Source organism: Sapajus apella, unplaced genomic scaffold (assembly GCF_009761245.1).
Source record: "Sapajus apella isolate SASKATOON/1434 unplaced genomic scaffold, GSC_monkey_1.0 scaffold58, whole genome shotgun sequence".
NCBI lineage: Eukaryota > Metazoa > Chordata > Mammalia > Primates > Cebidae > Sapajus > Sapajus apella.
The window spans coordinates 11741969-11769854 of NW_022436998.1; the positions used below are offsets into that span (position 1 = coordinate 11741969).

The window sequence follows — 27886 nt, forward strand, 5'->3', positions numbered from 1 at the left end:
CCAGGCAGAGGTAACAAGTACAAAATCCATTTGTAGGTTCGGTAAGGGTTGATGTACTTAAGAAGAAGAAGAAGAAGCCCGGTGTGGCTGGAGTGGCCTGATGGAAGTGATGTTGGAGAGAGCGGGAGGAGCCCGCTTTTTTGTGAAGGCCACAAAAAAGGAGTTTGGATTCTAGTCTGACATAATGAGCATCCACTGAAAGATATGAGTGGCATAATGGTGTGATCCAATTTGCATTTTTAAAATATCACTCTTTCTCTAGTGCAGAGAAACTGGCTGTAAGAGGAGTAGCACAGGTCAAGAAGAAAACTATTAACATAACCTAGGGGAGAAATGATTGTGGCTTATGATAGGTGAGGAGTACTTGCTTTTGGAATGTTTCAGACACATTTGCTGATAATGCATAATCAGGAGAGGTCCTAGGAAGCAGATATTTAAGATGAGATTTTGAAATTTGCTAATTTGCTGGCCAAATGGCATTCCTACTGTACAGGAGTTCAGAGTGAGTCATGACTCATTTCAAACATTCTCCTGAGATGAACTGATATGGTATACAGGGAAATGGGGAGCCTGGTTAATGCCACATCTGTATAATTTCAGATTTACAGGTGAACATTAATTTATAAAACTTAAGGAGTTGATTGGTTGCTAAATATAATAAAGGTGCTGAAAAAAATAAAATAAAGCTCAGAATCACCAGTTTCAATTCAGAGATAAAGAGTAAAAACCAAAGACCTCTACCAGAACATTTAAAGAAGCTTCATATCCACAGACAATGACAGACTGTATTCAAAATCATGCTCAAGACCTAATTACAACCTTCACACACATTCATTCATATTCTCTCTCTCTCTCTCTGTCTCTCTGAGACAGCATCTTACTCCCATTGTCCAGGCAGGAGTGCAGTGGCACAACCACAGCTCACCACAGCCCTGGCTTTCTTAGCTCAATTGATCCTCCCACCTCAGCCTCCTGAGTAACTGGGACTACAGGTATGGACCAACACACCCAGCTTTTTAATATTTTCTTTCTTTTTTTTTTTTTTTTTTTTGTAGAGATAGAGTTTTCCCATGTTGCCCAGGCTGGTCTCAAACTCTTTGGCTCAAGCAATCCACCTGCCTCAGACTCCCAAAGTGGTAGGATTATAGGTGTGAGCTACTATCCCCGGTCTAAAGACCATAATTACAAAGACAGATGCAATCAACCCCCTGACAGCTCTTTCACACCAGTACTGGTAGGGAAGGAGAGCTGGTCTGGGGACATGTGGTTAGCAACACTTCAAAAAAACACAGTGATTCTCTGGAACTTCTAGACTGAAAACTTCACTTTCTTTTCATTACTAGATGAGAATAGTATCCCTTGGCTGGAGACCAGGTAACGACTTCATCTACATTGTATGTCTATAAGATGATAGATCCCTGTCATCCCTGCATTGCTTCTCCACTGCATTGCTTCTCCATCTCTAACAACAGTCAAGTTGTAGCACATTCTAACTATTCCTGCTATGAGTAGAAAAGGATTACTCACCAAAAAGAACAGCAGAATACGTGTTAAAGGTATTGGCAGCACCAGGAAGACATGACTGAGAATGGATATTGATTATGCTGGAAGGGGTTGAAGGAAGCAAAATACATCATAACAAGAGTTGAGTGGTATGATGGAGATATTTGTCATAATTGTGGTCAGGATACCTGGGGCTGATACTAAGGTACTGCTGGATTATTCCCCAAAGGTTGTGAAAAACAGTGGCCTATAATAAACAAGGTGTAAGTAGTGGAACTGCCTGGACAGGGATTTGAAGTTAAAGGCTCAAATAATTGGGCATTTTAGCATGGGTTTATTATGTACAACCAGAGAAACCATCTATTAGTTCTGTTCCTCAGGAAAGCCTAAGTAACACTCCCATTTCTGAAGCAATATAGAAAGGAGCAACAAGAGGTGCTCTGGTATCATCTAGAAGAAGTTCAGGGATGGTGCTCCTCGCGAGGCCAGAGTAGAGGATAGTGAATGTTGCTATCAAACTGTGTTCCTTAGTGTCAATATGAGTGAAAGAATTCTGGATTCAGAATCCAAGTAGAAATACTCAAACATCAGAGGCAGATGGATGAAACGTATCATAGCAATCAGCAAAACACAATGTCAAATAAGCTGCTATGAAATGCAAAGATCTATGGGGATGGCTAACCAACCATGGTGTTCCTAAAGCAAAGGCAGAGGGGTGGCCAACAAGACTATTGCTGCATTTACGTAATCTAAAAACATCAAAATCAGGTGAATCAAAGCCTCGTCTTGCGTTCTTTACTGTGATTCATACATATTTGTAGTATGGGTTGCTTTTTCATTCCTGCGGTGATTTGGGCAATATTAATAGCTGAGGGCACTGAATGTCTGACTTTGTCCAGAAAATTGCACATAACATGAATTCCAACCAAGCACTTATCCCATGACAAAGTAGGTGCAGTCATATGCATAGCACCACTGGATCTGTTGGCACCAATATAGTACCATGTGTAATGGCTGATCTAGTAGAGTACTAAAGAAGCCTCCCAAAGATACAGCCAAGGACAAAATTGGGAATGCAGTTCCTCAGGGCCAGGGAAGGAATGACCATTGAAGGGTACTTTTTTCTTGACAAGAGGACTAGGTGGAAATGACAAATCAAGGGTTCAGGGCGGGAATGGTCTCTCTCATCATCTTGACCAACCCATTTGGGAAAGGCATACTTTTGTCCTTGCTAATCTAGGCCCTGCTGCACTAGAGATCCTGGTTTCCTCAAGATAGGGGTGATGTTTTCACTGAGATGACACAGTAATGGTCCCATTAAACCAATATTTATGGTTAACCAGTAGTAGTCATTGGTTATGACAATAAATCACAAAGTACAGAAATAAGTCACTACACCTATGAAAATAGCTAAAACAATAAAAAAATGAGAGAGCTTCCTCTTTAAATATCAAGATTTGATGAAAAATCATTGTAATTCAGACAGTATGCTATTGCTGTAAGACTAGACTAATAAACCAGTACAATAGAATAGAGATCCCAGAAACAAACCCTCACACACATATATGGGATTTATGATAAGTATTGTAAGTCAGCGGGAAAAACATATATTTATATAGAAGAAAACAAAAGTATACTCCTACCTCACTCCATACACAAAAATCATTTCAGATGATAAACCTATTACAAATAACAAAACAATAGATCTTTAAAAAGCAGGTCCTTCATCAAATGAGGAAGCAGGCTACTTTTTAAGCAAGGCCAAAAGAATAGTAACACTTACAGAATGGTGGATAAATTCGATAATTTTAAAATTTAAATCTCTATGTGTCAAAAGATTCCTTGCAGGAAGTGAAATGGAACGTCCAGAATGGGAGAAATGTTTGAAGCACATATAACAAAAGAGTGGCTAATTTCTATAATAATTAAAGAACTCCCACAGATGAAAAAGAACACTCAAGAAGAAAACACATTGGCACTCCCATAGATAAATGGAAAAGAAACTCAAATAAGGGATTTTGGAAAAGATGAAATTCAAAATAGGAAGTAAATATATGAAAAGATTCATAATCTCATTAGCAAAATGCTAATCATAATCATAATGTAATATCACCAACACCATGACAGGGTGGCTCAAATTAAAAAGATCAGCATACCAGGCACTCAGATACGAACCACGACCAGCTCTCACATACAATTCTTGGCATAGTTACTATGGAAAACAATTTTGCATCCCCAACAAAATTGGACAGACATATGTTCATAACATAAAGAAACTCAGGCACATGTGCTCCAGGAGACATGATATAAACATATTCACAGTAGCATGGAAGATAACATCCTCAATCTGGAGAGCTCTCAAATACTCATCGATATGAAAATGTGAAAATGTGGCCAGGTGCAGTGGTTTACTCCTGTAATCTCAGCACTATGGAGGGCTGAGGCGGGAGGATCACAAGGTCAGGAGATTGAAACCGGCTGGGCTAATATGGTGAAACCCCATCTCTACTGAAAAATACAGAAAATTTGTGGGGCATGGTGTCAAGCGCCTGTAGTCCCAGCTACTAGGGAGGCTGAGGTTGGACAAACAGCAAATAACATAAATGAATGAAGAGGCAGAAATTGGGTTGTGTAGTAAAAAGTTAAATATGAATGAAAGAAGACAGATACTAATGCACATATGCTCTACAATTCTGTTTATAGATTTCCCAGAAAGACAAAACTAACTATAATGTTTATAAATGCTTACTCAGATGGTAAGTCTGCAACAACCAAAACCCAGAAAATTATCATAATTTATCGATTTATGTTTACTTTATAATGTACTAAATTGTACATTTTTAAGTCACTTTCTGTATATTACATATTTTTCTTAAAGTTTAAAGTGCAAGAGTTGGTCATAATTAAAAACTCTGGATATAGGTAGAATCCTTTCTGTAAAACCAAACGTTGTTGGTGAAGCTTATTCCTCAGGTAGTCAGTAAAGTCCATGTTAGTAATTATAGTGAGTTATATTTGTAGAGAAGGAAAACCGAACTTAGCTAAAGTGCACAGGTTATGAATTTTCATCAGGCTATAAAACAGAAGTGCAATTTGTATAAAGTAGGATCTCATAAATAAGTAATGCAGCATTAAAATATACAGCTAGATAGATGTAGCAGGGGTTTGTGGGGCAAAAATACTTGGTATTTCATCTTGGGCATATATTAAATAATTTAAATGGAATATATAATTTAAATGGGCAAATGGAAAACACAATTTCAAATACAAGACCAAATAGGCTGGTAACATGTCTGTTATATTTTTCTTCCATGTCATCTTTACACCTAGGAAATGCCTTATCTTTGCCTGTCCCATGAATAGGTAAGCAGATGTACTATTTTTCCCAGTGCCGACTATAAATTGCAATTGTTCTTTGCATTCACACTTCTGTGTGTGTGTGTTTGGTGGTGGTGGGGGGTGTGTAACAACGATTTTGTTATGTATTTTTTAAATTTTAACTTTTATTTAGATTCACACATGGGTGGTACATGTGTAAGTTTCATAGAGGGGCATATTGTGTGATGCTGACATCTGGAGTATTAGCAATTCTATCGCCCATGTAGTGAGCATAGTACCCAATAGGTAGTTTTTTCAGTTTTCAACCCTTGTGCCCCCCCGCCGAGTCCTTTGTCTAGTAGTGACCAGTATGTATTGTTTTCAACTTTATGTCCATGTTTTGGCAGTTTCAGACCCACTTATGTCTGAGAACATGTGGTATTCGGTTTTCTATCCCTGAATAAATTCATTTAAGATAATGGCCTCCAGCTGTATTCATTTTGCCACAAATGACATGATTTCATTTTTTTAATGACTTTGTACTATTCCATGCTATAAATGTAACATATTTTCTTTATCAAAACCACCATTGTTGGGCACCTAGGTCAATTCCATGTCTTTGCTATTGTGAATAGTGCTGTGATAAAAATAGAAGTGCATGTGTCTTTTCGGTACAATGATTTATTTTCCTTTGGGTATATATGCAAGAATAAGAATCTTAGTTCAAGTGATAGTTCTTAGTTCAGCCACTGCAGAAAGGAGCTGGGTGATTTCCACATTTACATTCCTACCAACAGTTTGTAAGCATTCCATTTTGTCCACACCTTTGCAAACATCTGTTATCTTTTGACTTTTTAATAGTAGTTATTCTGACTGGTGTGAGATGGTATCTCATTCTGGTTTTGATATGCCTTTCTTGATTAGTGGATCATTTTTTCAGTTGTTTGTTGGCTGCTTGAATGTCGTCTTTTGAGAAATTTGTTCATGTCTTTTGCCGGATTTTTAATGGGCTTATTTCTTGCTTGTTTGTTGAATTAAGTTCTTTAGAGAATCTAGATATTGGACATTTCAGAGATGCATAGTTAGCATATATTTTCTCCCATTCTGTAGGTTGTCTGTGTACTCTGTTTATAGTCTATTTCACTGTGCTATTTTTTTTTAACTTAGAACAGAATTTATTTGTAAAAAAGGTACAAGCTTAAGTTCTAGAATAAATCAGAGTTTCAAAACTAGCTCCCTAAGTCCAGAATAATGACTCAAGAGATTTTATTCTGCAGTGTAGCAAGGCTGGGTTTATCCAAACCAATAAATAATGCTCTATTAGAATCTTGATCCAGGGACTGTGATAATGTTAGATAATCCATGATGTCCACAATTAAGTTAATAAAGCCTGTACTTTAAGAACAAAATAGGACCTGGCGTAGTGGCTCACGCCTGTAATCCCAGCACTTTAGGAGGCTGTGGAGGGTGGATCATGAGGCCAGGAGATTGAGATCAGCCTGGCCAATATGGTGAAATCCCATCTCTTCGAAAAATACAAAAATTAGCTGGGTGTGGTGGCGTGTCCCTATAATCCCAGCTACTCAGGAAGCTGAGGCAGGAGGATCATTTGAACCCATGAGGCGGAGGTTGCAGTGAGCTGAGATCACGCCACTGCACTGAAGCCTGGGCGACAGGGTGAGATTCCGTCTGAAAAAAAAAAGGAACAAAATAGGATGCTTCCAGTAAGAAAGGCAAACGTGGTTTTTGTCTTTGGTTCTGTTTATGTGGTGAATTATGTTTATAGACTTGTGTATGTTGAACCAGCCTTGCATCCCTGGGATGAAGCCTACTTGATCATGGTGGATAAGTTTTTTGATGTGCTGTTGCAATCGGCTTGCCAGTATCTTATTGAAGATTTTTGCATCTATGTTCATCATGGATATTGGCCTAAAGTTTTCTTTTCTTGTTGAGTCTCTGCCGGGTTTTGGTATCAGGATGATGTTTGTCTCATAAAATGAATAGGCGTAGGCAAGGACTTTATGATCAAAACACCAAAAGCATTGGCAACAAAAGCCAAAATAGACAAATGAGACCTAATCAAACTCCACAGCTTCTGTATGGCAAAAGAAACAGTTATTAGAGTGAATCAGCCACCAACAGAATGGGAAAAAAGTTTTGCAGTCTACCTATCTGACAAAGAGCTGATATCCAGAATTTACAAAGAACTAAAACAGACCTACAAGAAAAAAACAAGCCCATTCAAAAGTGGGCAAAGGATATGAACAGACACTTTACAAAAGAAGACATATATGAGGCCAAGAAACATATGAAAAATGCTCATCATCACTGGTCATCAGAGAAATGCAAATCAAAATTACATTGAGATACCATCTCACGCTAGTTAGAGTGGCAATCATTAAAAAATCTGGAGACAACAGATGCTGGAGAGGATGTGGAGAAATAGGAACACTTTTACACTGTTGGTGGGAGTGTCAATTAGTTCCACCATTGTGGAAGACGGTGGTGATTCCTCAAGGACCTAGAAACAGGAATTCCATTTGACCCAGCAATCCCATTACTGGGTATATATCCAAAGGATTATAAATCATTCTACTATAAGGACACATGCACACAGATGTTCATTGCAGCACTGTATACAATAGCAAAGACCTGGAACCGACCCAAATCCCCATCGATGATAGACTGGACAGGGAAAATGTGGCACATATACACCATGGAATATTATGCAGCCATCAAAAATGATGAGTTTGTGTCCTTTGTAGGGACATGGATGAATCTGGAAACCATCATTCTCAGCAAATTGACACAAGAGCAGAAAATCAAACACCGCATGTTCTCACTCATAGGTGGGTGTTGAACAATGAGAACACGTGGACACAGGGAGGGGAGCACTACACACTGGGGTCTGCTGGGGGGAAATGGGGAAGGGACGGGGGGGTGGGGTGGTGGGGAGAGATAGCATGGGGAGAAACGCCAGATATAGGTGAAGGGGGGGAAGGCAGCAAATCACACTGCCACGTGTGTACCTATGCAACAATCTTGCATGTTCTACACATGTACCCCAAAACCTAAAATGCAATTAAAAAAATGGAGAAAATGAAAATCAAGGTGGAGGTATAAACAGAGGCACAGAAACATATATTAGCAATTGTAAGCAAGTGAGTATGGCTGGAGATAAAGTTGTCAAAGTAATAGCATGAGGTGGTTACTGTGTTTTGTTTGCTCTATGGGTAATAATGATCATGTTCTGTACTCAAGTTATTTGTTAGAGACAAAATTCCAGCATTAACAACACAGATAATTATAACGTGTTAAGACCAGTATCAGGTTAACCAACTCAGAGGTTGTAGCAATAGTCCAAGTGAGAAATAGTAAGAGCCTAATTATGGTTGTTATGAGAGAAAGACAACATGAGAAAATAATTATAACATGTAACGTGATTGATGCTAGTGATTACTTGGACATGGAGAGTGAAGGAGAGAGAGGAAACTTACATGGCTCCTCAGCATTTGGCTTGGAGGGTGGTTAATTGAGGTACAAAATTTAGAAGGAGCCCTTTCCGGGGAAAATGAAAATAAGACTTCGATCTTAAAAATGTTGAAATTGAGATGCTTTCAGGAAATTCAAGTGGGTTTGTTTTACAGATACATGTCTATTTGAGGCTGTAGCTTAAAGGAGTAGAAGGTAAATAAGCATCTCAATGTAAGTAAAGCCGTCAGCTTTAACGTAATTGCGATTGCTCAAAAGGAATGCTTAAAGTTAAAAGAGCAACTTAGATGATACTTTCAAAATTCAAAGTTTAAGGAGCAGATACAGGGAAGACAGAACTAGATGTGCTTAAACATGACAACTATCAGCAAGCAAGTAGTAAAATCTCAAGAAATGAAAGAGAGAGATCTATTACCAACAGGGCACTAAAGTGACTCAGGTAAATGTAACGTTTTAGAGTACGGTGGTCATTTGTGACCACAGAGTGGACACAGATATTATTCATTGCATAGCTGGGATTTCACAACTATAAATAATTACACACATGCATACACATGCACACTATACTTTGTATTTTTTCTAATAGCTGATATTAAGACTACACACGTCTAAAGGGGTAGGCCCTAAATAAATATTATAAAAGTATATTCATAAAATTTTCTAATTTATTTATGAGCTGCTAATTGAATATCTAAAAGATGAGCACATTACAAAAATAGTCACAGACAATAGGTACATTTCTACTGTAAATATTATTATGTAGCACATTAACAAAGACATCACCCATTTTTCAAATTGTGTGGGCTTTTGTTCTCTATTCAAATGAGTAACAGGGTTTGCTTTACATAGTTTGGCTTAAAAAGAGAACTCATAAGATCCCCCACTTGCAGTCCCCTTAAAAAAGCAGTATTATAGTTTTAGGCACTGTTGAATGTCATGCTGAGCTACAAAAAATAAGAAATCCCCATCATGTTCTCCACCTTCGTTTTATTTTTAGAACTCCCACACAGGGAGACAAGAACTATATTAATCAGAGACAGGCCACTGAGGTTATTTATTTTGTTTAATATAAATTATGTAGTTGAGGAAAACACCAAGGTTTTTTTTTTTTTTTTAAATGACTGTATCACTACCCTTCTAAACAATGTAGTTTACTGATGATTTTAAAACTTCTTTAAGTGCTTAAAACAGAATCACTCCTACAATATCTTAGCTAAGATTTGGCATGCAGGTCTCATCTTGGGAATATATTTCTGTTTTGGGTTAAATAAATTCAGTGTCTTATTTAGAACTGGAAGAACATGTTGAGGGTCTTATTTTTGTTACATAGATCTCAAAGAAGTCAGTTCAGCAGAAAAATTTCTACAAGGTGTTACATGGAAGTTTACTGAGAAGTAGCTTACTCTGTATTATATACAATGCTGAGAATATTGTTTAAACTTAACAGGCAGTATAGTTTCTAAGTGTGCCTTCTCTAATGCACTTGTGCAAGTATTTATGTTCTGGGTTGCTATGAAAAATATAGAGAATTTAGTCCTTAAACTAAAGAATCCTGGCATTAGCAAACTCCTCAGTAACAGACTCCCACAAAGGCTAGATACCTCTGATATTAAGAAAGCCTTCCTCCCTCCACTTCCCTTCATTCAACCTCCATCCACCAATGTCTGACATACAGAGATGCACTAAAGCACTTAGTATGACAAACGTGCTGAAGTAAAAGACCACTTCTTTTTATTTTATGCTGAATTCTGTTAAATACAAAGAAGTTTTTCTTATGATCATGTATCTTAGGCCAAATTTACTGAAATAGATCTTTGTCTTCTCACCTTCTAACCCAGACTCATAATTGAGTTCACAGACCATTAGTTGAGAAAAACAAATGAAAATGACAGAAACCATGTTGAACTATACATCATGATCTCCTACTTCTGACAACACCAGGTTTATAATGAGACCAGATTAACCTGCTTGACTGTTATACATTAGAATACCTTATTCCCAGGAAATCCTTCGATTTGCTTTTAGGAGTAAATAAGATTCTAAGAGGCACATCCAACCCTATTGTTGGGATTATGCCATATTTAACTGATATATAACATATGTACATATGTAGGGGGTACATGTTATATTCTGTTCGAATGTGTAAAAGTCATATCAGAGAATTTGGGGTGTCATCACCTTGAGTACTTATCATTTCTAGGTGTGCACATTTCAAGTTCTCTCTTCAAGCTACTTCAAAATATACAAAACATTGCTGCTAACTATAGTCGCTATATTAGTCTGTTCTCATGTTGCTAATAAAAACATATCTGAGACTGGAAAATTTATAAAGAAAGGAGCTTTAAATGAGTCACAGTTCCACATGGCTATGGGGGCCTCACAATCATGGGAGAAGGTGAGGGAGAAGCTAAGTCATGTCTTCCATCATGGCAGGCAAGGGAGAGCTTGTGCCGGAGAACTCCCATTTATAAAACCATCAGATCTTGAGAGACTTATTTCACTACCATAAAAAGAGTATGGAGAAAACTGTCCCCATGATTCAATTATCTTCATCTGGCCCCTCCCTTGACACATCAGGCATGGGGACACAACCAAACCATATTATTCCATCCCTGGCCCCTCCAAAATCTTATGTCCTTAAATTTTAAAATGAATCATTCCTTCCCAAAGTCCCCAAAAGTCTTAACTCATTTCAGCATTAATTCAAAACCGTCCAAGCCCAAAGTCTCACCTGAGACACAGCTAGTTCCTTGTGCCTATGAGCCTGTAAAATCAAAAGTGAGCTAGTTAATTCCTAGGTACAATGGGGGTACAGACATTGGGTAAATATACCCATTCCAAATGGGAGAAATTGGCCAAAAGATAAGGGCGATAGGCCCCATATAAGTCCAAAATTCAATGAGGAAGTCAAATCATAAAGCTCCAGAGTGATCTCCTTTGGCTCCATGTCTCACATCCAGATTATGCTGATGCTAGAGGTGGGCTCTCACAGTCTTGGGCAACTTTACCCCTGTGGCTTTGCAGGTTGCTTTCACAGGCTTATGAGCTAGCATTGAGTTTATGCCACTTTACAGGTACAAAGAGCAAGCTGTCAGTGTATCTACCATTCTGGGTTCTGGAGGACAGTAGCCCTCTTCACACAGCTCCACTAGGCAGTCCCCCAGTGAGGATTCTGTGTGGGTGCTCCCCACCCCACATTTCGCTTCTGCACTACCATGGCAGAGGTTCTCCATGAGGACTCTGCCCCTGCAACATACCTTTGCCATACCACAGCGGAGGGGTGTGCATCCTCAGGACTTATTGCCCTGTATCTCATAGACCTGGCCCAGGAAACCATTTTTCCCTCCTAGACCTCTGGGCCTGTGATGAGAGGGGCTGCCATGAATGTGTCTGAGACGCCCTGGAGACATTTTCCCATTGTGTTGGTGATCAGCATTTGGTTCCTCATTACTTATGCAAGTTTCCACTGCTAGCTTAATTCCTCCTCAGAAAAAGAGTTTTTCTTTTCTACTACATCATCAGGCTGCAAAGTTTTCAAACTTTTATGCTCTGCTTCCTCTTGAACATTTTGCCACTTATAAATTTCTTCTGCCAGATATCCCAAATCATCTCTCTCAAAGTTTCACAGATCTCTAGGGCAGGGGCAAAATGCCATCAGTCTCTTTGCATAGCAAGAGTGACCTTTATTCCAGTTCTCAACAAGTTTCTCATCTCCATCTAAGACCAGCTCAGCCTAGACTTTAATGTCCATATCACTATCAGCATTTTGGTCAAAGCCATTTAATAAATCTCTATGAAGTTCCAAACTTTCCCACATATTCCTGTCTTCTGAGGTTTCCAAGTCTCTAGGAAGTTCCAAAATTTCCCACATTTTCCTATTTTCTTCTAAGTCCTCCAAGTTGTTCTAGTCCCTGCCTGTTATCCAGTTCCAAATTCGTTTCCACATTTTTGGGCCTCTTTACACCAGCACTGCACTCGACTGGTACCAATTCACTGTATTAGTCTGTTTTCATAAACATATACCTGAGACTTGGTAATTTATAAAGGAAAGAGATCTAATTGACTCACAGTTTCACATGGCTAAGGAGGCCTTCAGTCATGTGCAGGGGAACTTCCACTTATAAAACTATCATATCTCGTGAGACTTACTGACTGTTAGAAGAACAGCATGGGAAAGACCTGCCCCCATGATTCAGTTACCTGCCCTCCAGTCCCTTCCACAACATGTGGGAATTATGGGAGCTACAGTTTGAGATTTGGATGGGGATACAGACAAACCATATCTGTCACCCTACTGTGCTATCAAACATTAGAACTTATTTCTTCCAACAATATGTTTGCACCAACTCTCTTCATCAGCCCCACCCTCTACCACCACCACTTTTCTCAGCTCTTGGGATCTGTCAGTCTACTCTCAATTTCTATGAGAACAAATTTTTTAGCTCCAGCATATGAGTAAGGACATGTGATATTTGTTTTTCTAGCCCTGACTTATTGTACTTAACATAATAATCTCTATTTCCACTCATATTGCTACAAATGAAAATGATTTTGATTACGCCACTTTTAAACATGAACTTGCAAGAAACTGACTTACTTATTGTTATGTAAAGTAACTAGTTTAGGCTAAATTGGGTTTATTGTTGGGACTATGCATAACAATACAATGATCGTTACGCATAATCCCAACAACAGAGCTAGCTTTACCTTATTTATCTTAGATAACAATAAGTTAATATATTATACATACAAGAACTTTTTATTTTTCCTCTACCAAATAATATCTCTTTACCTCCCTTTTTCTTTTTCTCCTTCTTACACATACACATGCGCTTGTGCATGCCACAGGTTAGCACAAACCACAATCAATGGCAGGACTGCTAAAACACAGATTTCTGGCTCTAGCCTCAGGGTTTCTGATTCAGTGTCTGTGGGACAGAGGACAGTAGTTTTCATTTCTAAGACTTTCCTATTAGTGCTGATGCTGCTTTTCCAGGAACAATACTTTGATAGCCACCTAGAGCATGTTTGTACTTTTCGGTTCACATACATATGAGCAAGTCACAGGAAGCATGGTCACTGGAGAAGCCTCTATAGTATAGTGTTTAAGACCACACATTTGAAAGTAATTCAAATATGTACAACTGAAAGCTTTTAGAATAGTTCATGGCGCACTGTAAGAATTTGAAAATTGATAGTCATCACTATTGATTTTTTATTATTGTTGTCAGTTTATCCAATATGGCCTTTCAATGCAAGCTCCACATATTTCACTAGCTGGACTTATTTTAAGATGAATAAACAAAAATACAAAAATCAGGACTGCAACCAAGAACTCTATTTTGATAAGAACAAATAACTTTGATTTCCATTAAATTTCTAAAATATCCTACAAATGTGAATATACGCATATATATATTCATGTACTAAATGTAGATTTGTACATTCGTTATTACCAAAGACCAAGCTTCGGGTAATACACTTAAAAAGGATAAATGCTATTCGCCACCTGACTATGATTTCTTTGTAGTGATGCAGTAGAACAGAATCACTTATCAGCTTAAGTTTTTATACTTTCTTAAGATCGGTAACCCCATTAAAATATTCTCTACATATGGTAATATATAGGAAAACACAAGAGTGCAAATAATGTATTTCAAAAAATCACAATTGTTTGCATTTAATTCATAGTATTATAAAAAATATTACTTTCCATAACATCGTAAGTAGCCATACTTCATAAATTATCTTAAATAATAAACATTAAGTACATATTAGCTCCATCCCTTATTTTAGAGATATACACGTATTTCATGTATGTATTAACCCTTCAAATCACTACTTGAGATGAATTCTATTATTATCTCCATTTTGCAGATAGTGAAATCCAGTCTCAGAGAAGCTAAATTACATATCCAAGTTTGCATTACTGTTAGTTATTTTGGCAAGTCAAATGTGAACTTAGATAGTTTTATTCCATGGCCAATGTTCTAAGCTGTACATTAAGTTCTATATCTTGTTGGGATGCTGGGTCTGGATTCATGGTGTCATGTGATCTAGTGACAGGATGAACCAAGTGATCAAGGAGTGCTGTTCTCATTAAAGTATGTTAAGGAGCATAAGAGGTGGGGGTTGGTAGATAAATTGAGAAGTCTGGGTTCCCTGTGTGGTGAGTCTAGAAGTCATGGTTTAGTATAAAACAGGCTAAAGGGAAGTGGCTAGAAAGCCAGACACAGATTTAGAAGATTGGCTTAGAGTCAGTCTATCTAAAGGTGAATGGACCTTCACAGAAGTTATATCATGCTCTGCTGTTGTATATTCCCAAGTGACAAATGCCTTTCCTTTGAGGCTTGAGGAGTTCAAGAGCAGGCCTGCAGATTTGATCAAAATATGACTGCATTTTAGGGCTTCTACTGGCATCTCTTCCCCCAAAGACTTGGGATCATCTGAGAGCTCTGCAGTACAGTATGAAGCTTCTGGTAAGAGGCCACTCATATCTGAGACCCATTCTAAAGATGAATTATTTACATGCCTGTGGTCCACAGTCAAGGTATACATATATATCCTCTAGATTCTATCTCCTGTGAAATACTCTGAAGGGTACTAAACAAAATATTATACTAAGTTTTCATATCATTCACTATTTCATTAGGGCCCATCCAAACTCAACAGGTTTTTAATCAACTTTCCAGAACTCCTTTAAACAGCTCTTCCATTATTGTCAGAATATTGACTTTGAGTCCTCAAATTGCTTCTTCAGCTGGATTATATTTTGTATTACATTTTTTTGGCTGGTATTTTTATTTCTTTTTTATTGTCCAATGAAGATTTCATGAATATGTTGAAAAGCACCAGGAATAATCTGCTTTTCCCATCAATGCTGACCTGGCCACCTCAGTCTACTATAATGTTTCTTTTTCTTAGTGGTAAATAATTTATATCACCCATTTGACACTTGACATAGAGTATATACTGACTGTATTTGCTAGGTTTTATTCTGAGTATATTTTTCTCTCCTATTATTCTGCTACTGCAAGTACTTTGAGAATATTGTTATAGTTTTCAATTCTAAATGCACAAGGTATAATATTATACTTTGTGAATAGAAAGATTTATATTAAAAATTGTTTACTGGTAGTTTATTTTTTAATATGCTGGATAAAACTTGTTGCTATGTATAATCCTTAAATGTACTTCAAAAGTACGCCTTAGTTATTATCATTTCTTACTACAACACTACCTTTAAAAACTAAATAAAAACTGCCTTCAGCTTTGAATCCAAATATTGGATTATTCATATTAAAATATCATTAGAATATAAAAACAGGTTGATAACTCAAATTCAGTATAGTAATTAACCATAGGTATCTTGGTTTTCAGTGAGTCTTAATAGTTTTTGATGACAATTAAAGTGACATTTTACAAGCAGAACATGAGTCATTTAGTAAAAGTAATGTATAATTATCATTAGGTAGCAACAGAGGACCATTATGAGCATCAAAATTCCATCCTATAAATATTACAACTTCTATGAAACTGTGCAGAATCAGTTGGACGCAGCCTGCCTTGGATGTTTTCCTCTTCCTTTGTACTTTCAACATCATCCTAGTTTTCATGAAAACAGGTTATTGCCTAAAGACCAGGACAATTATACTGTATCAAATTACTAGTGCTAAGGGTCACATTCAAATTTTAAAAACCGAAATAAATTATAGAGGCCATTTCTCATCAAATTTAAGAACCAGGAGACAAGAAAAAGGCTAATACAATAATTCCTTAAAGAACAAAGAATCACTAGGAAAAGTGGAAAAAAATAAGAAGAAAGGAAAAAAAATGTAAAAACGAGTCATCATGTTGATGTCTACTTGCACGTTTTTAGTTATATATTCCGTATGAGCTTTATCTCTCCAAGCCAAAAAAATTAAAACAATGGGAAAGATCATTTTTGTAAATAATTTCTATTCTAAAATCATGTTTGTTTTCAACTGAATAGTTAACAAATATATGGCTAAATGAAGTTTTTCAGTTTTCAGCAATGCGGTATTTTAGACTGAGAACTGTAATGTAAGTTAATTTTCATTATGATTAGACTACTGTATTAGTTTTAGCCTCATGTGCCTGGGTTATTACAATTGCCTCATAGTTCTGCCTTCTGGATTTGGAATCTACCATTACAACGTATCTGGAGTAATTTTCATAAAATACAAATCAGATGTTGCCACACCTCAGACCCTTTAGTGGTTCCCAGTCACTTTTTACAGCATGGTATAGACAAATGTTTATGACATGGTTTGTCTTATTTATTGTAACTATGCTATGCTATACTCTCATTTCTCTGTGCCTTTAGTTACACAACTATCTTTCCCTAGACAGATCTCAACCGCTCTCAACTTCCCTCTTACCAGTATTCTTCCTTCATGAATTAACTTCAGCATTTCTCCTTTGCTGATATTTTTTGCATATGCCCCATTATAGAGACTTTATTACCTCGGTTTCTTGGTGTAGCAAAAATTGTCATTGTCCTGTGCATGTCCGTCAGAGCATTTGGTATGCTTTGGCCAACTTCCATCTCCTGCTATTGTCACAGGATCCTTAGGGTATTGCTTTTCCAGCCAGCAGCCTCTGTGGCTGGTGGTGCCTTTGCCTGAGTTTCGCTCCGACTACCTGTGTCTGTATCACCCACTCGACCTGGTAGGCTGTGCTTGGCTCATGCTATCGGCCCAGATCCCACACTTTCCCAGAGCAAGCCAGGCTCAGAGCAGCACGGGGTGCATGGGTGAGCAAGTGCGGGGTCTTGCCACTTCAGATAGTCAGGCATGCTGGTGGCTGTGGCCAGATGGTTAGTTCCAGGTGTCTTCTCCGTGCAAGCCTCTGACTGAATCACACACATGGCAAGCAGCTTCTGCTGTGAGCATCCACATTTGGATAAAGGGCTCCCTGAAGGGCCACAACTCTTCTCTCCTTTTTGTTGCCTCCAACATTGCGGGTGGGGTGGCAGGTGTGTTTTCGCCCTGTTTGTGTCACAGCTCTTTTAGTCCTGCCATTCGGTGGGTCTCCAGTTTTAGCCCACATCCAAAAACAATGAGGTACGCAGACGACTGGAGAGTTAAAGGGGAGAGAAGATTTACTGAGCGACAGAACAGCTCTTGGGAGACCGAGGTGTGTAGCTCCTATCCACAGGCAGGTTGTCCCAATAAGTGTCCAGCTCTCAGTAGAGAGGAGACCTGGAATGGGTAGCTCCTTTCTGCAGGAAGGTGGTGCTGGTGAGTGAGGAGATCCAAAGTGGGTGGCTCCTTCCTGCAGCTGGTAGTCTTAAGGTCTGTGAGAGTCTGGCTGGCTCCAGCGCTTTTATGCGCTCAGAAGGGAGGAAGTACGTGCTGATTGGTCCATGGGTAGCCATGGACAGGCCCGGAAAAAGCACCATAAGTTTTCACTCTGGGCCACGGACTCTGTCAGAACTGACAGCCTGGCCCCTAGGCTTTAGGTCATCCCTGGCTTGAAGGTGAGGCTTCACCAGGGACCCATCCCTTTCCAGGAGCCTGTCTCCTGCTGCCATCAATCATGCTGTTCATGGTGCCCAGAGGAAGAGTGCCTGCAGGCCCATAGTGAGCAGCCCTCTGTCCCCTCTTGGCCTCCTTCCCATGTTCCTTGGTGTCCAAATTCCAGAGGGGCTGAGGTGGCAGGGGGCTGGTATATCAGCTCCATCCTGAACATGCACACACCCAGTCTGGTTGTGACAGCACCTGGGCTCAGCCTCAACTTTGCTCCAAAATCGGAGGGGGTTCCAGGAGCTGGAAGAGGCCAGGCAGCAGGTGCAGGCAATTCTGAGCCCACAGGGGCAGGGGAATTTCCTGGGCCCCTGAAAGCACAGGGATGCCTAGGTCTGCAGCCACAGCTGGGCAGCTTCAGCTATGCCTGGGATGGTAGGCTCTCACCCTGCCAACTTGGACAGGGATTAGGCTCCTGCCTATTCCTTGCTTTCACCTGTTCCCTGCAGCATGGAGCCCTGGTCACACCTCCTCTGCTATAGCTGCTATTTTTGCAGTGGCTGCTCCAGATGGGCCACTGTTGCCATCAGTATCTACAGCATGACTCAGTGTCATTCTTTCAGATTTTGCAGAGGGAATTTGGCTACTTGCCTCTGCTAGAGGCAAGAAAATCCAAATATTTGGCACACCACTGTCCAACATTGCAGATAATTACTCTCAGGATTTAGTGTATATGTTTTCAAGTTGCGTAACCTCTCAGGAACTGGACAATTAAAATTATCAGGATAAATAATTCTTATGCATGAGTCTGCATCTTTTTCAAGAGTTTGTCTTTGGAGTTAAGTTTCAGTCCTCCTTATGATAGCTGGTTTAATAGCAATCTTGTTATTGGCTGCCTTCTCTTCTTTGCCTCACTTTCTCACTTCCTTATCACTGTTATCTGAACTTCTCGAAAAAATACCTACACATGAATATTTTGTATCCAGATTTTCTGTTGGAGAATCCACAGTAAGATATTTGACACCAGAGGTACTGTGGGGTGGGGAGCAGACCTTTTAGATGGGATGCCGGAGTTGAATTGCTTCTTGGCCTGTATCAAGACCAGCTGGTATTTTATAACATCATAATGCCAAGATTCTCCCCTATATGAATTGAGATGGCTTAAACATGTAACGCTATGTATGCCTTCTGTAGTATTTCCAGGATTTGAGTGATATGATGACAGTGACAATGATAATGACTATGCAGTTGGTAGTTGTAAGTCTTGTTAGTTTTCTGAAGGAAAAGAAATGACTTCTAAAAAAGCTTATGCTGGTCAATCAAAATCTCAGGATGTTATGTGAAAGTCACAAGATCTCTGTAACACCATTTAAAGAAACCCTCTCCTTTTGCAGTTTAAAGGAGACTGAGCTAAAAACCAGACTTTGGGCCTGGTTACAAGAGTAGCAGAACAGTAGAGAAGGCTAACTTCAAAGCAGCAGCAAGGCTTCTCTGGAAAAGTCGGAACTTTAACAGGGAAGGAGTAGGACCCTGAACTCTGGGTTTGCAGCATCTGGGTGGCTCACACCTCCTTGCTAGACCAAGATTCTTTCCTCACCTGGAGACCACGTAAACACTTCATCTGAGGTTGATGCTTCAAATTACACACATCTCCCTCAAAATTTTTCTTCTCTGTGACTTTTAGACGAATTACTATGTTCAAGACCCCAAGAATGGCCCAAATCAGGAAGCACTGTCTCTGCTTTAACGATAAAGGAATTATTCTTCAAATGAACCACAGAAACTGGCTTATGTTCAGGTAGATCCCAGAAGAACTTAGAAGAACACTCAGAAGAATAAATCTTCTGAGTGCTGGAAAAGGGGTATGTGCAAAATATTGGACACACACGATAGATTCTAAGGATAATATTTACACAATGAAATCAGTTCAAATCTAAATATAGGGCCAGGTGTGGTGACTCATGTCTGTAATTCCAGGACTTTGGGAGGCCGAGGGGGGTGGATCACGAGGTCAAGAGATCCAGACCATCTTGGCCAACATGGTGAAACCCCGTCTCTACTAAAAATACAAAAATTAGCTGGGCGTGGTGGCGTATGCCTGAAGTCCCCCAGCTACTTGGGAGGCTGAGGCAGGAAAATTGCTTGAACCTGGGAGGTGGGGGTTGAAGTGAGCCACGATTGTGGCACTGCACTCCAGCCTGGCACCTGGTGACAGAGTGAGACTCTGTCTCAAAAAAAAAAAAAAAAAAAATCTAAATATAGAAATTCAGAGGTCTAAATGTCCACATCCATACCAAGTAATACACCTAATTACATATTTCTGTAAAAGGTTTTAATTATAGAAACTAACAATATATATTAAATTAGCATACTAGCACATTAATCAATGTTTAAATTATAAAATAATCATAAAATGTAAATCTGTGTCCTTGTAAGTTAATTAAAATGTACAGGATATGATCCATTTTTGTGAAAAGTCTTGAAGAGTATCCAGCACAGTCATTTAACAGGTTACATTAGCTAAGTCTCTTTCCAGAATTAAAATGTAAGAAACTTACATGCTTTGAAAAAATACATTAAGATCTATATAAATATTCCACTTACTTTTACTTGACCCACAAAGGCATTGGCTTCTTCCTCCACCACAGATAAATTTCTCGGTAGATAAGGATCAAACACTGGAGCATTGTCGTTGACATCCGTCACCACCACGTTTACTGTGGCAGTTGAGGTCTTAAGGAAAAAAACAAGCAGTAAATATGAGAGGAGCTATTTTTACTTAGAATTCATTTAAGTAGGCATCCTGGCATTTGCCTGTCTGAAAAGTATCTGATTCTTCTTTCTAGTCCTTAGCTTTCCAAAAAATAAAAATAAATAAAAATTAAGAAAGAACCTTACAACTTTCAAACACCTAGAAAACAGATGGGAAAAGCAAATGATGATATTAAAGGGCAAACATCTTTTTGGAAATGTCAAGTATTTCCTGGAGGCTTACTTTCAGAAAATGGCTTTACCTTTATCTTGTTCATATTTTATGGTGGCAAGCTTTTGTTTATACACCCATACACTGCTTTATCTCTGAAATGTGCCATTTCTGTAGTTATTGATGCTTGCATTTTTTTACTATTTAAAAATAAAAGCAGTACACAGTAGAATAGCATGGTACATCAAATGGGCATTTCCTGGAAAGCTCATGCTATCAGAAAATGCTACCTTAGTAATTTTCTAGGTATATATTTTAACCAAGAGTTTTGAGTACCATATAGTAGGCATGAAATGATTACATAATAAGCATATAGCCTGTGGAATGCAGGTAAACCTACCAGTAGTGTGTACTACCTAGTTAAAAGTTAAATCCCTGGCCTGTCGCAGACAATATTATGTAGGTCAATGACTTCTGCACAATCAATGACTGTCTTTACATGTGACTCAAGCTGGAAACCTCTCTCTAATCAAAGCCTGAGTACAGCACAGAACCTTTACCTAGCTCTGTCACAGTATGGGGCTGATCACAGAAGGCTGAGAGCAAAGGTACGGAGAGAAAGAACATTAACCTGGAAAGTAGGAAACCTGGTATGCTATAGTAATAAATATTTAGTAACTATACATAAAAAGGAGGAAAAAGCAAGTGATACTATCATGAGAGAATTATCCATCTTTTGTTAAAAAAATTGCAATTTCCATTAATTGGTAAATGATGTGTAGTGAAAGGCTGCAAAGCTGAGCATTAAGAAGTGACTAAGTCTGAGTGAAGCTGAAGAAGTTTTGCAGCAGTCATAGGGCTGAGGGGTCAAGTAATGAAGTAATTTTTTAGCTACCAAAGAGACAGATCTTGATAAATATCCCATGCTTTCTCTTGGGGTCACCGAAGTTCTACACCATGTGAGTCACGGTGCATGGGAAAAAGACCGGACCTCAATCAAATGTAAACCTAATATTGAAACTCTGACTGGATTAAGGTGATCTGCGTCTGTTTTAACAGAAGCAAAAGCAAATACTGTTTTCATTAACATAATTTATCCCAAGCCTCTATACTTTCTTCATGCCCAATGTTCAGTATTCATTAAAAAATTACCGTGCATAGCGGGGAACATTTGGATTTTAGTAATGGTTTATTTCTTTCTTGTTTCTTTTTCTTTTTTTTCCTTTATGATGGAGTCTTGCTCTGTTGTCTAGGCTGGAGTGCAGTGGTGTGATCTCCACCCACCACAACCTCCACTGCCTCCCAGGATCAAACAATTCTACCTCAGCTTCCTAAGTAGCTGGGATTACAGGTGTGTGCCACCACACTTGGCTAGTTTTTGTCTTTTTAGTAGAGATGGGATTTCACCACATTGACCAGGCTGATCCTGAACTCCTAACCTCAAGTGATCCACCTGCTTGGGCCTCCCAAAGTGCTGGGATTATGTGCATGAGCCACCGCATGCCCGGCCGGCTTATTTCTTTGTCTGTGTATTGGCTTACCCTTTGCAATTCATCTTGCTATTTATATGTGATTTGTACATATTTTGTATTTAAAGCTAAATAAAAATTTTATTTAAAGACATGTACAGCTGTGTGCGGTGGCTCACCCCTGTAATCCCAGCACTTTGGAAGGCAGAGGTGGGTGGATCACAAGGTCAGGAGTTTGAGACAAGCGTGCCCAACACAGTGAAAACTGGTTTCTACTAAAAATACAAAAATCAGCCGGGAGTGGTGGCAGGCACCTGTAGTCCAGCTACTCTGGAGGCTGAGGCAGGAGAGTCACTTGAACTCAGGAGGTGGAGGTTGTGGTGAGTTGAGATTCTGCCACTGCATTCCATCCTGTGCAACGAGAGCGTAATTCCCTCTCAAAAAATAAATAAATAAAGACATGTACAAAGATGGTCAGAACAGCATCATATAGTCAAAATCTGGAAAAAACCCAAATGTCCATGGACAGTAGATGGTTGTACAAATTGTGTTTTATGTAGGTAATGGAATCATACAGAGTATTGAGAATGTACAAACTACTGCTATAAGTAATCACATGGATTAATTTCATGAACCTAAGTTTCTGGGACATAAAATAACACATACTATATGATTCCATTTATATAAACTTCAAAAACAAGCATAATCCCTACATGGGATAAATTAGAATATAGGTCACTTTGAAAAAGAGGACAGGACAGCAACAGAAATAATCACAAAACCGAGCTTCTGAAGTACTGATTAATTTCTGGCTTCTGTTATGAGTAGTGGTTATATAGGTGTGTTCACTATGTAAAAATTCATTAAGCTGTACAATTATAGTTTGTGCATTATTTTCTTAAAATTATTTTAATTTCAAAGATGCATACACAAAAACATACACATGTGTGTTGATATATATAAGCATGTCTAAAGAAATTCAAGTGTTACTTGACTAGATGGAATCCAGATCATTTGACTTTCCCCTTGATACTTTCATATATTTTCCAAATGCTTCCCCAAAAGGCCACTGTGCTTTTATGACAAAAAAAGTATTTTAACAAATGTTATTTCTTTAAAATTTGCCTTAGAATTGAAACCAGTAAAGAGATATTTCTTATAGTTGCAGTAGTTCCCAATTTGCCTGAGATATCAAAATTTACAGCCTGGAGCCAAAATCTAAGAATAATGACCCTGGAGTTTGCTGGCTTTTCTTCAAATTTCCTGACCCCCATTTATAACTGCATACCTGTCTTTACCTATCAATCTACTGTTTTTCTCATCTTGCTCTTTAAAATTCCTATTCGCGCTTTCAGACTATTTTGTATCCTCAGTTTCAGACTGTAACTCTTTTTTTTTTTTTTTTCTTTTTTTTGGGATCTTGCTCTGTCATCCAGGCTGGAATGCAGTGGTGTGATCTTGGCTCACAGCAACGTCTGCCTCCCAGGTTTAAGCAATTCTCCTGCCTCAGCCTCCCAAGTAACTGGGACTATAGGCATGCACTGTCACACCCAGCTAATTTTCATATTTTCAGTAGAGACAGGTTTCACCATGCTGGCTAGGATGGCCTTTACCTCCTGACCTCGTGATCTGCCCACTTCTGCCTCTCCAAGTGCTGGTATTACAGGTGTGAGACACCACACTCGGCCAAGACTGTGACTCAACCACATAATGTAGAACACAACTGAATTGCTAAGGAAACTAAAAAGTTAAATAACAATTCTATAGTTTTGTGCTAATAGGGGATGATACTTGTGGACCATACAGGCATTTTCTTCATTTCTTAATGAATTTTATATGGAATGAAAAAACACTTCATGTCTCACAGAAATGTACAGTCATAACTATATGTAATTTCCAGTTTCTATATTTCTTGAAGTTTTCTAAATACTTCTTGCTTCCGAAATACTTAAGTAAAAATGGGGACTTCAGGGCTACACATTAGGTCTATTGACTATTGTTCTGAACCAATGGAAATATTTATAAATTAGTTAGCTTGTAAAACATAATTATTTTTTCTTGATTGGTTCAGAAGGATGACAACAATATGCTTCAATATGGATGTGTGCCATAGAGAACGTTTACGTCTTATTAAGGAAAGACTTTTTTCCATTGTTCGAGTTTAAAAACTAGTAAATGAACACAGATCACTATAATTAATTGTTAGGACAATATGTTAGGTAATACATGTTCACAACAATTAATTTTAAATATAATGTCAGTTAAATTTAAAAGATCTCAAACTAATAAACTTAATAAACAAAAAGTTACTTATTTTCTTTTCTTTTTTTTTTTTTGAGACAGAGTTTCACTCCTATTGCCCAGGCTGCAGTGTAATGGTGCATTCTTGGCTCACCACAACCTCTGCGTCAGCCTACCAAGTAGCTGGAATTACAGGCATGTCTGGCTAATTTTTGTATTTTTAGTAGAGATGGGGTTTCTCCATGTTGGTCAGTCTGGTCTCAAGCTCCAGATCTCAGGTGATCCACCTGCCTAGGCCTCCCAAAGTACTGGGATTACAGGCATGAGCCACCACACCTGGTAAAAGTTACCTATTTTCTATCAAAGGAGTTTGCTCACTGATTATTCAAAAGTTGTATCAACTTATAATTCCATTAGCTTGAAATACTTGCATTCTAGTACTAAATACTATTAATTGATCACTTTCATGTTCATTATTTAACTTAAATGTGTCTTAGATTTCATTTTGTCTGAAATAATAGAAGAATTTTCAAAATATATGGTTCATTCTCAACAATGCAAGTAGATAGGTGTGTTGTATTATTATTTTTGGAGACCAGGTCTCACTCTGACATGTAGGCTGGAGTGCAGTGGCACGATCTCAGCTCACTGCAACCTCTGCCTCCCAGGTTTAAGCAATTCTCCTGCCTCAGCCTCCCAAGCAGCTGGGATTACAGACATATGCCACCACGGCTACCTAATTTTTTTATTTTTAACAGAGACAGTGTTTCACTATGGTGGCCAGGCTGATTCGGAAACTCCTGTCCTCAAACTACCTGTCCACCTCAGCCTCCCAAAGTGTTGGGAATACAGACATGAGTCATGGCATCTAGCCTACTGTTGTAATTTGCATACACATTTATTTTTATAATTTATTTTACTAATATAGCATCTTTGTTTTTAATTTTGCTGTCGTGCTCGCTTATGTTTTTTTGAGATATGTCTCACTCTGTGACCCAGGCTGGAGTGCAGTGTGCGAACATAGCTCACTGCAGCTTTGAACTCTTAGGCTCAATTGATTCTCCCACCTCAGTCTCCTAAGTAGGTGGGACTACAGGTGTATGCCACTATGCCTAGCTAATTTTTTTTTATTTTATTTTTGTAGAGACATGGTCTCAGTATGTTGCCCAGGTGGTTTCAAACTCCTCATCTCAAGTGAATCTCCCACCTTGGCCTCTCAAAGTATTGGGATTATAGGCCTGAGCCACCATGTCCAGCTCATCTTTTTTTTTATATGGAATAAAAAAGTGAGTTATAAAGCCATAGCCAAAGAAAGTCATGTAAATCTATCTATTAATACACAATGCATTGTTTCACATTCATGAGAACATACGTTAAGGGTATCTTATTTATTCTCTTCTAGTATTTCCTATCTCAGGAAATGACATAGCAAAATAATCAACTTAATTTTCTAAGTTACTTTATCTCATTCATGCAGCTGATTAGTCACCAAGTCCAGTTAATTTGACCTTGTAAGTGGGCCTTGAATTATGCAGTTTTGCAGCAATAGATAAATCATACAATTTTCATTTCCTGAGTAAATAGCTGGAAGTCAGATAACTGGGTTTTCTGATTAGCATATGTTTAGTTATGTAAGAAAATCAAAAATGTGTTTTGCTCAACAATTTAATGACTAATTTTTAATACATTTTCTTGTTAGTCAACTTAATGAACACTTTTAAGGACACTGTGTGATATTACAAATTTAATAAGCAATTTTGGCTTTAGTGCTAGAGAGGATAAGAGAAGGGATGCTCGTTTTTTATTTAATCACAAACATTCATTTGTTTTTTGATCATTTAATTTTTATACCTTTTGACTCAAAATATGTTAAATGTTTCATGGTTAGAAGACAATTTCTTCATATTTTGTGAGCATCTTGAGCATAGCCATTTGTTTTGTGCTACTATGTTTATATTAGATGACTGAAATTCAATAACATTTAATAGATAGTTTAAGATACATGTATGCTCAGAATTTATCTCAGCAGAGACTCATGGTCTGTATAGGAATCAGTCAGGAATATTACAGTCTGTTTATTAAGAAAGTAGAAAACAGAGATAAGGCAATACTATACTCATGGAGCACATATCATTTATCTATTTCTTAAATAAAAAATGTGAGTGTTTAACTTCAAAGGTGTAATTTATTTTTTATAGTCAACAAGACTCACTATACATCCTCAGAAATAATATCCTTATTATTTATTAAGAAATGTGTCTATCATGTTTACTCATGGAACACACAGTCAATGTCAGTTCAATGAATATTGATAGATACTTTAAATATCAGCTTTTATTATAATTTTTTATTACATGCTGAAGTAAGTTATCTTATAACTTATTTTATTTAAATGTCTGAAAAAAGAACAACTAGAAAGAATACTGAAAATTTCCATCTGTAAGAAAGCAAAAGAAATGTTATTTAGAGAACACAAAGTTTTCCTATCTGAATGAGAAGCTTCACTAGTATATCTAAAATTCCTTTCAATAACAATGGGATAATGAGGATTTATAGTTGAGAATTTGATCTTTTTTTTTTTTGTTTAGGCCAATAAAACAAGAAAATTACCTATATTCAATAATGGGTATAGTATTTAGAGAATATTAACTTAAAACATTTTCATCCTTAAGTGTATGTCATCTTGTTGCTACAACGGTAAGAGCAAAGCCAACTTCATTCAGATCATAGAGTTTCATTCATCATGTAGAGAGGATATCCTTCCTACCATTAAAAATTAGGTAAGAGGCATTCTCTCCCTCTGAAGGAAAAAGAAAGAATGTAAAATCTAGAATTTCTTTGAGAAAGAGAAAAGGGAGTTCCTTCTATTACGAATCATGGGTAGGAGAAAGGAAGACACAGGGGAGACATGAAGGCAGGAGGCAGAGGTCCTCCCCCTTACCCCCTACTGCCACTTTGGACCACTCTTTAAATGAAAATGCACTGCAGAAACATTTTAGAGGAAGGGGAAATGATGAGTGGGAAAGTAAGAAAAATGTGGGTGAAATCGTCACAGTTTTCAGGAGTATATAAGCCTCCAGAGAATTTCCACAGGTTCCATGGGAGGACCCATCTAACAGGTTATGGCACTGAATATACCACAATGGCAGAGAGAGATGTCCAGAGAGAGAAGCCAGCATGAAGGACTGGTAAATACATATTACATCTAGACCACAATTTTAGAATGAAGTCAGGGAGGAGATGAAAAGCACTGTTTGATTGGCAGCTTAACTAGTGAGTATTTACATTGTCTTAAACTGATAATGCTGAAATACTATTCTAAGCAACTTAAGTGTGACCCAGATTATACCTACTCCACAACTGTCCAAACATTTTTTATACCTGATGTAATCTTCTTACTTAGACAATAACATCTTGTCTAAGTAAGAAGATTACATCAGGTTAAAAAAAAA

General features: G+C 38.1%; 1 protein-coding gene across 10 annotated transcripts in view; it reads right to left on the bottom strand.

Moving 5' to 3' along the window:
• The window catches only part of PCDH15 (protocadherin related 15), an 819037-nt gene that overhangs the window by 210890 nt on the left and 580261 nt on the right, over positions 1-27886 (bottom strand). For all 10 annotated transcript variants that reach the window (XM_032245634.1, XM_032245633.1, XM_032245636.1 and 7 more), the window contains one exon: positions 20406-20534. In XM_032245634.1, coding sequence (XP_032101525.1) covers positions 20406-20534 — 129 coding nt within the window. The remainder of the gene's footprint in view (positions 1-20405; positions 20535-27886) is intronic.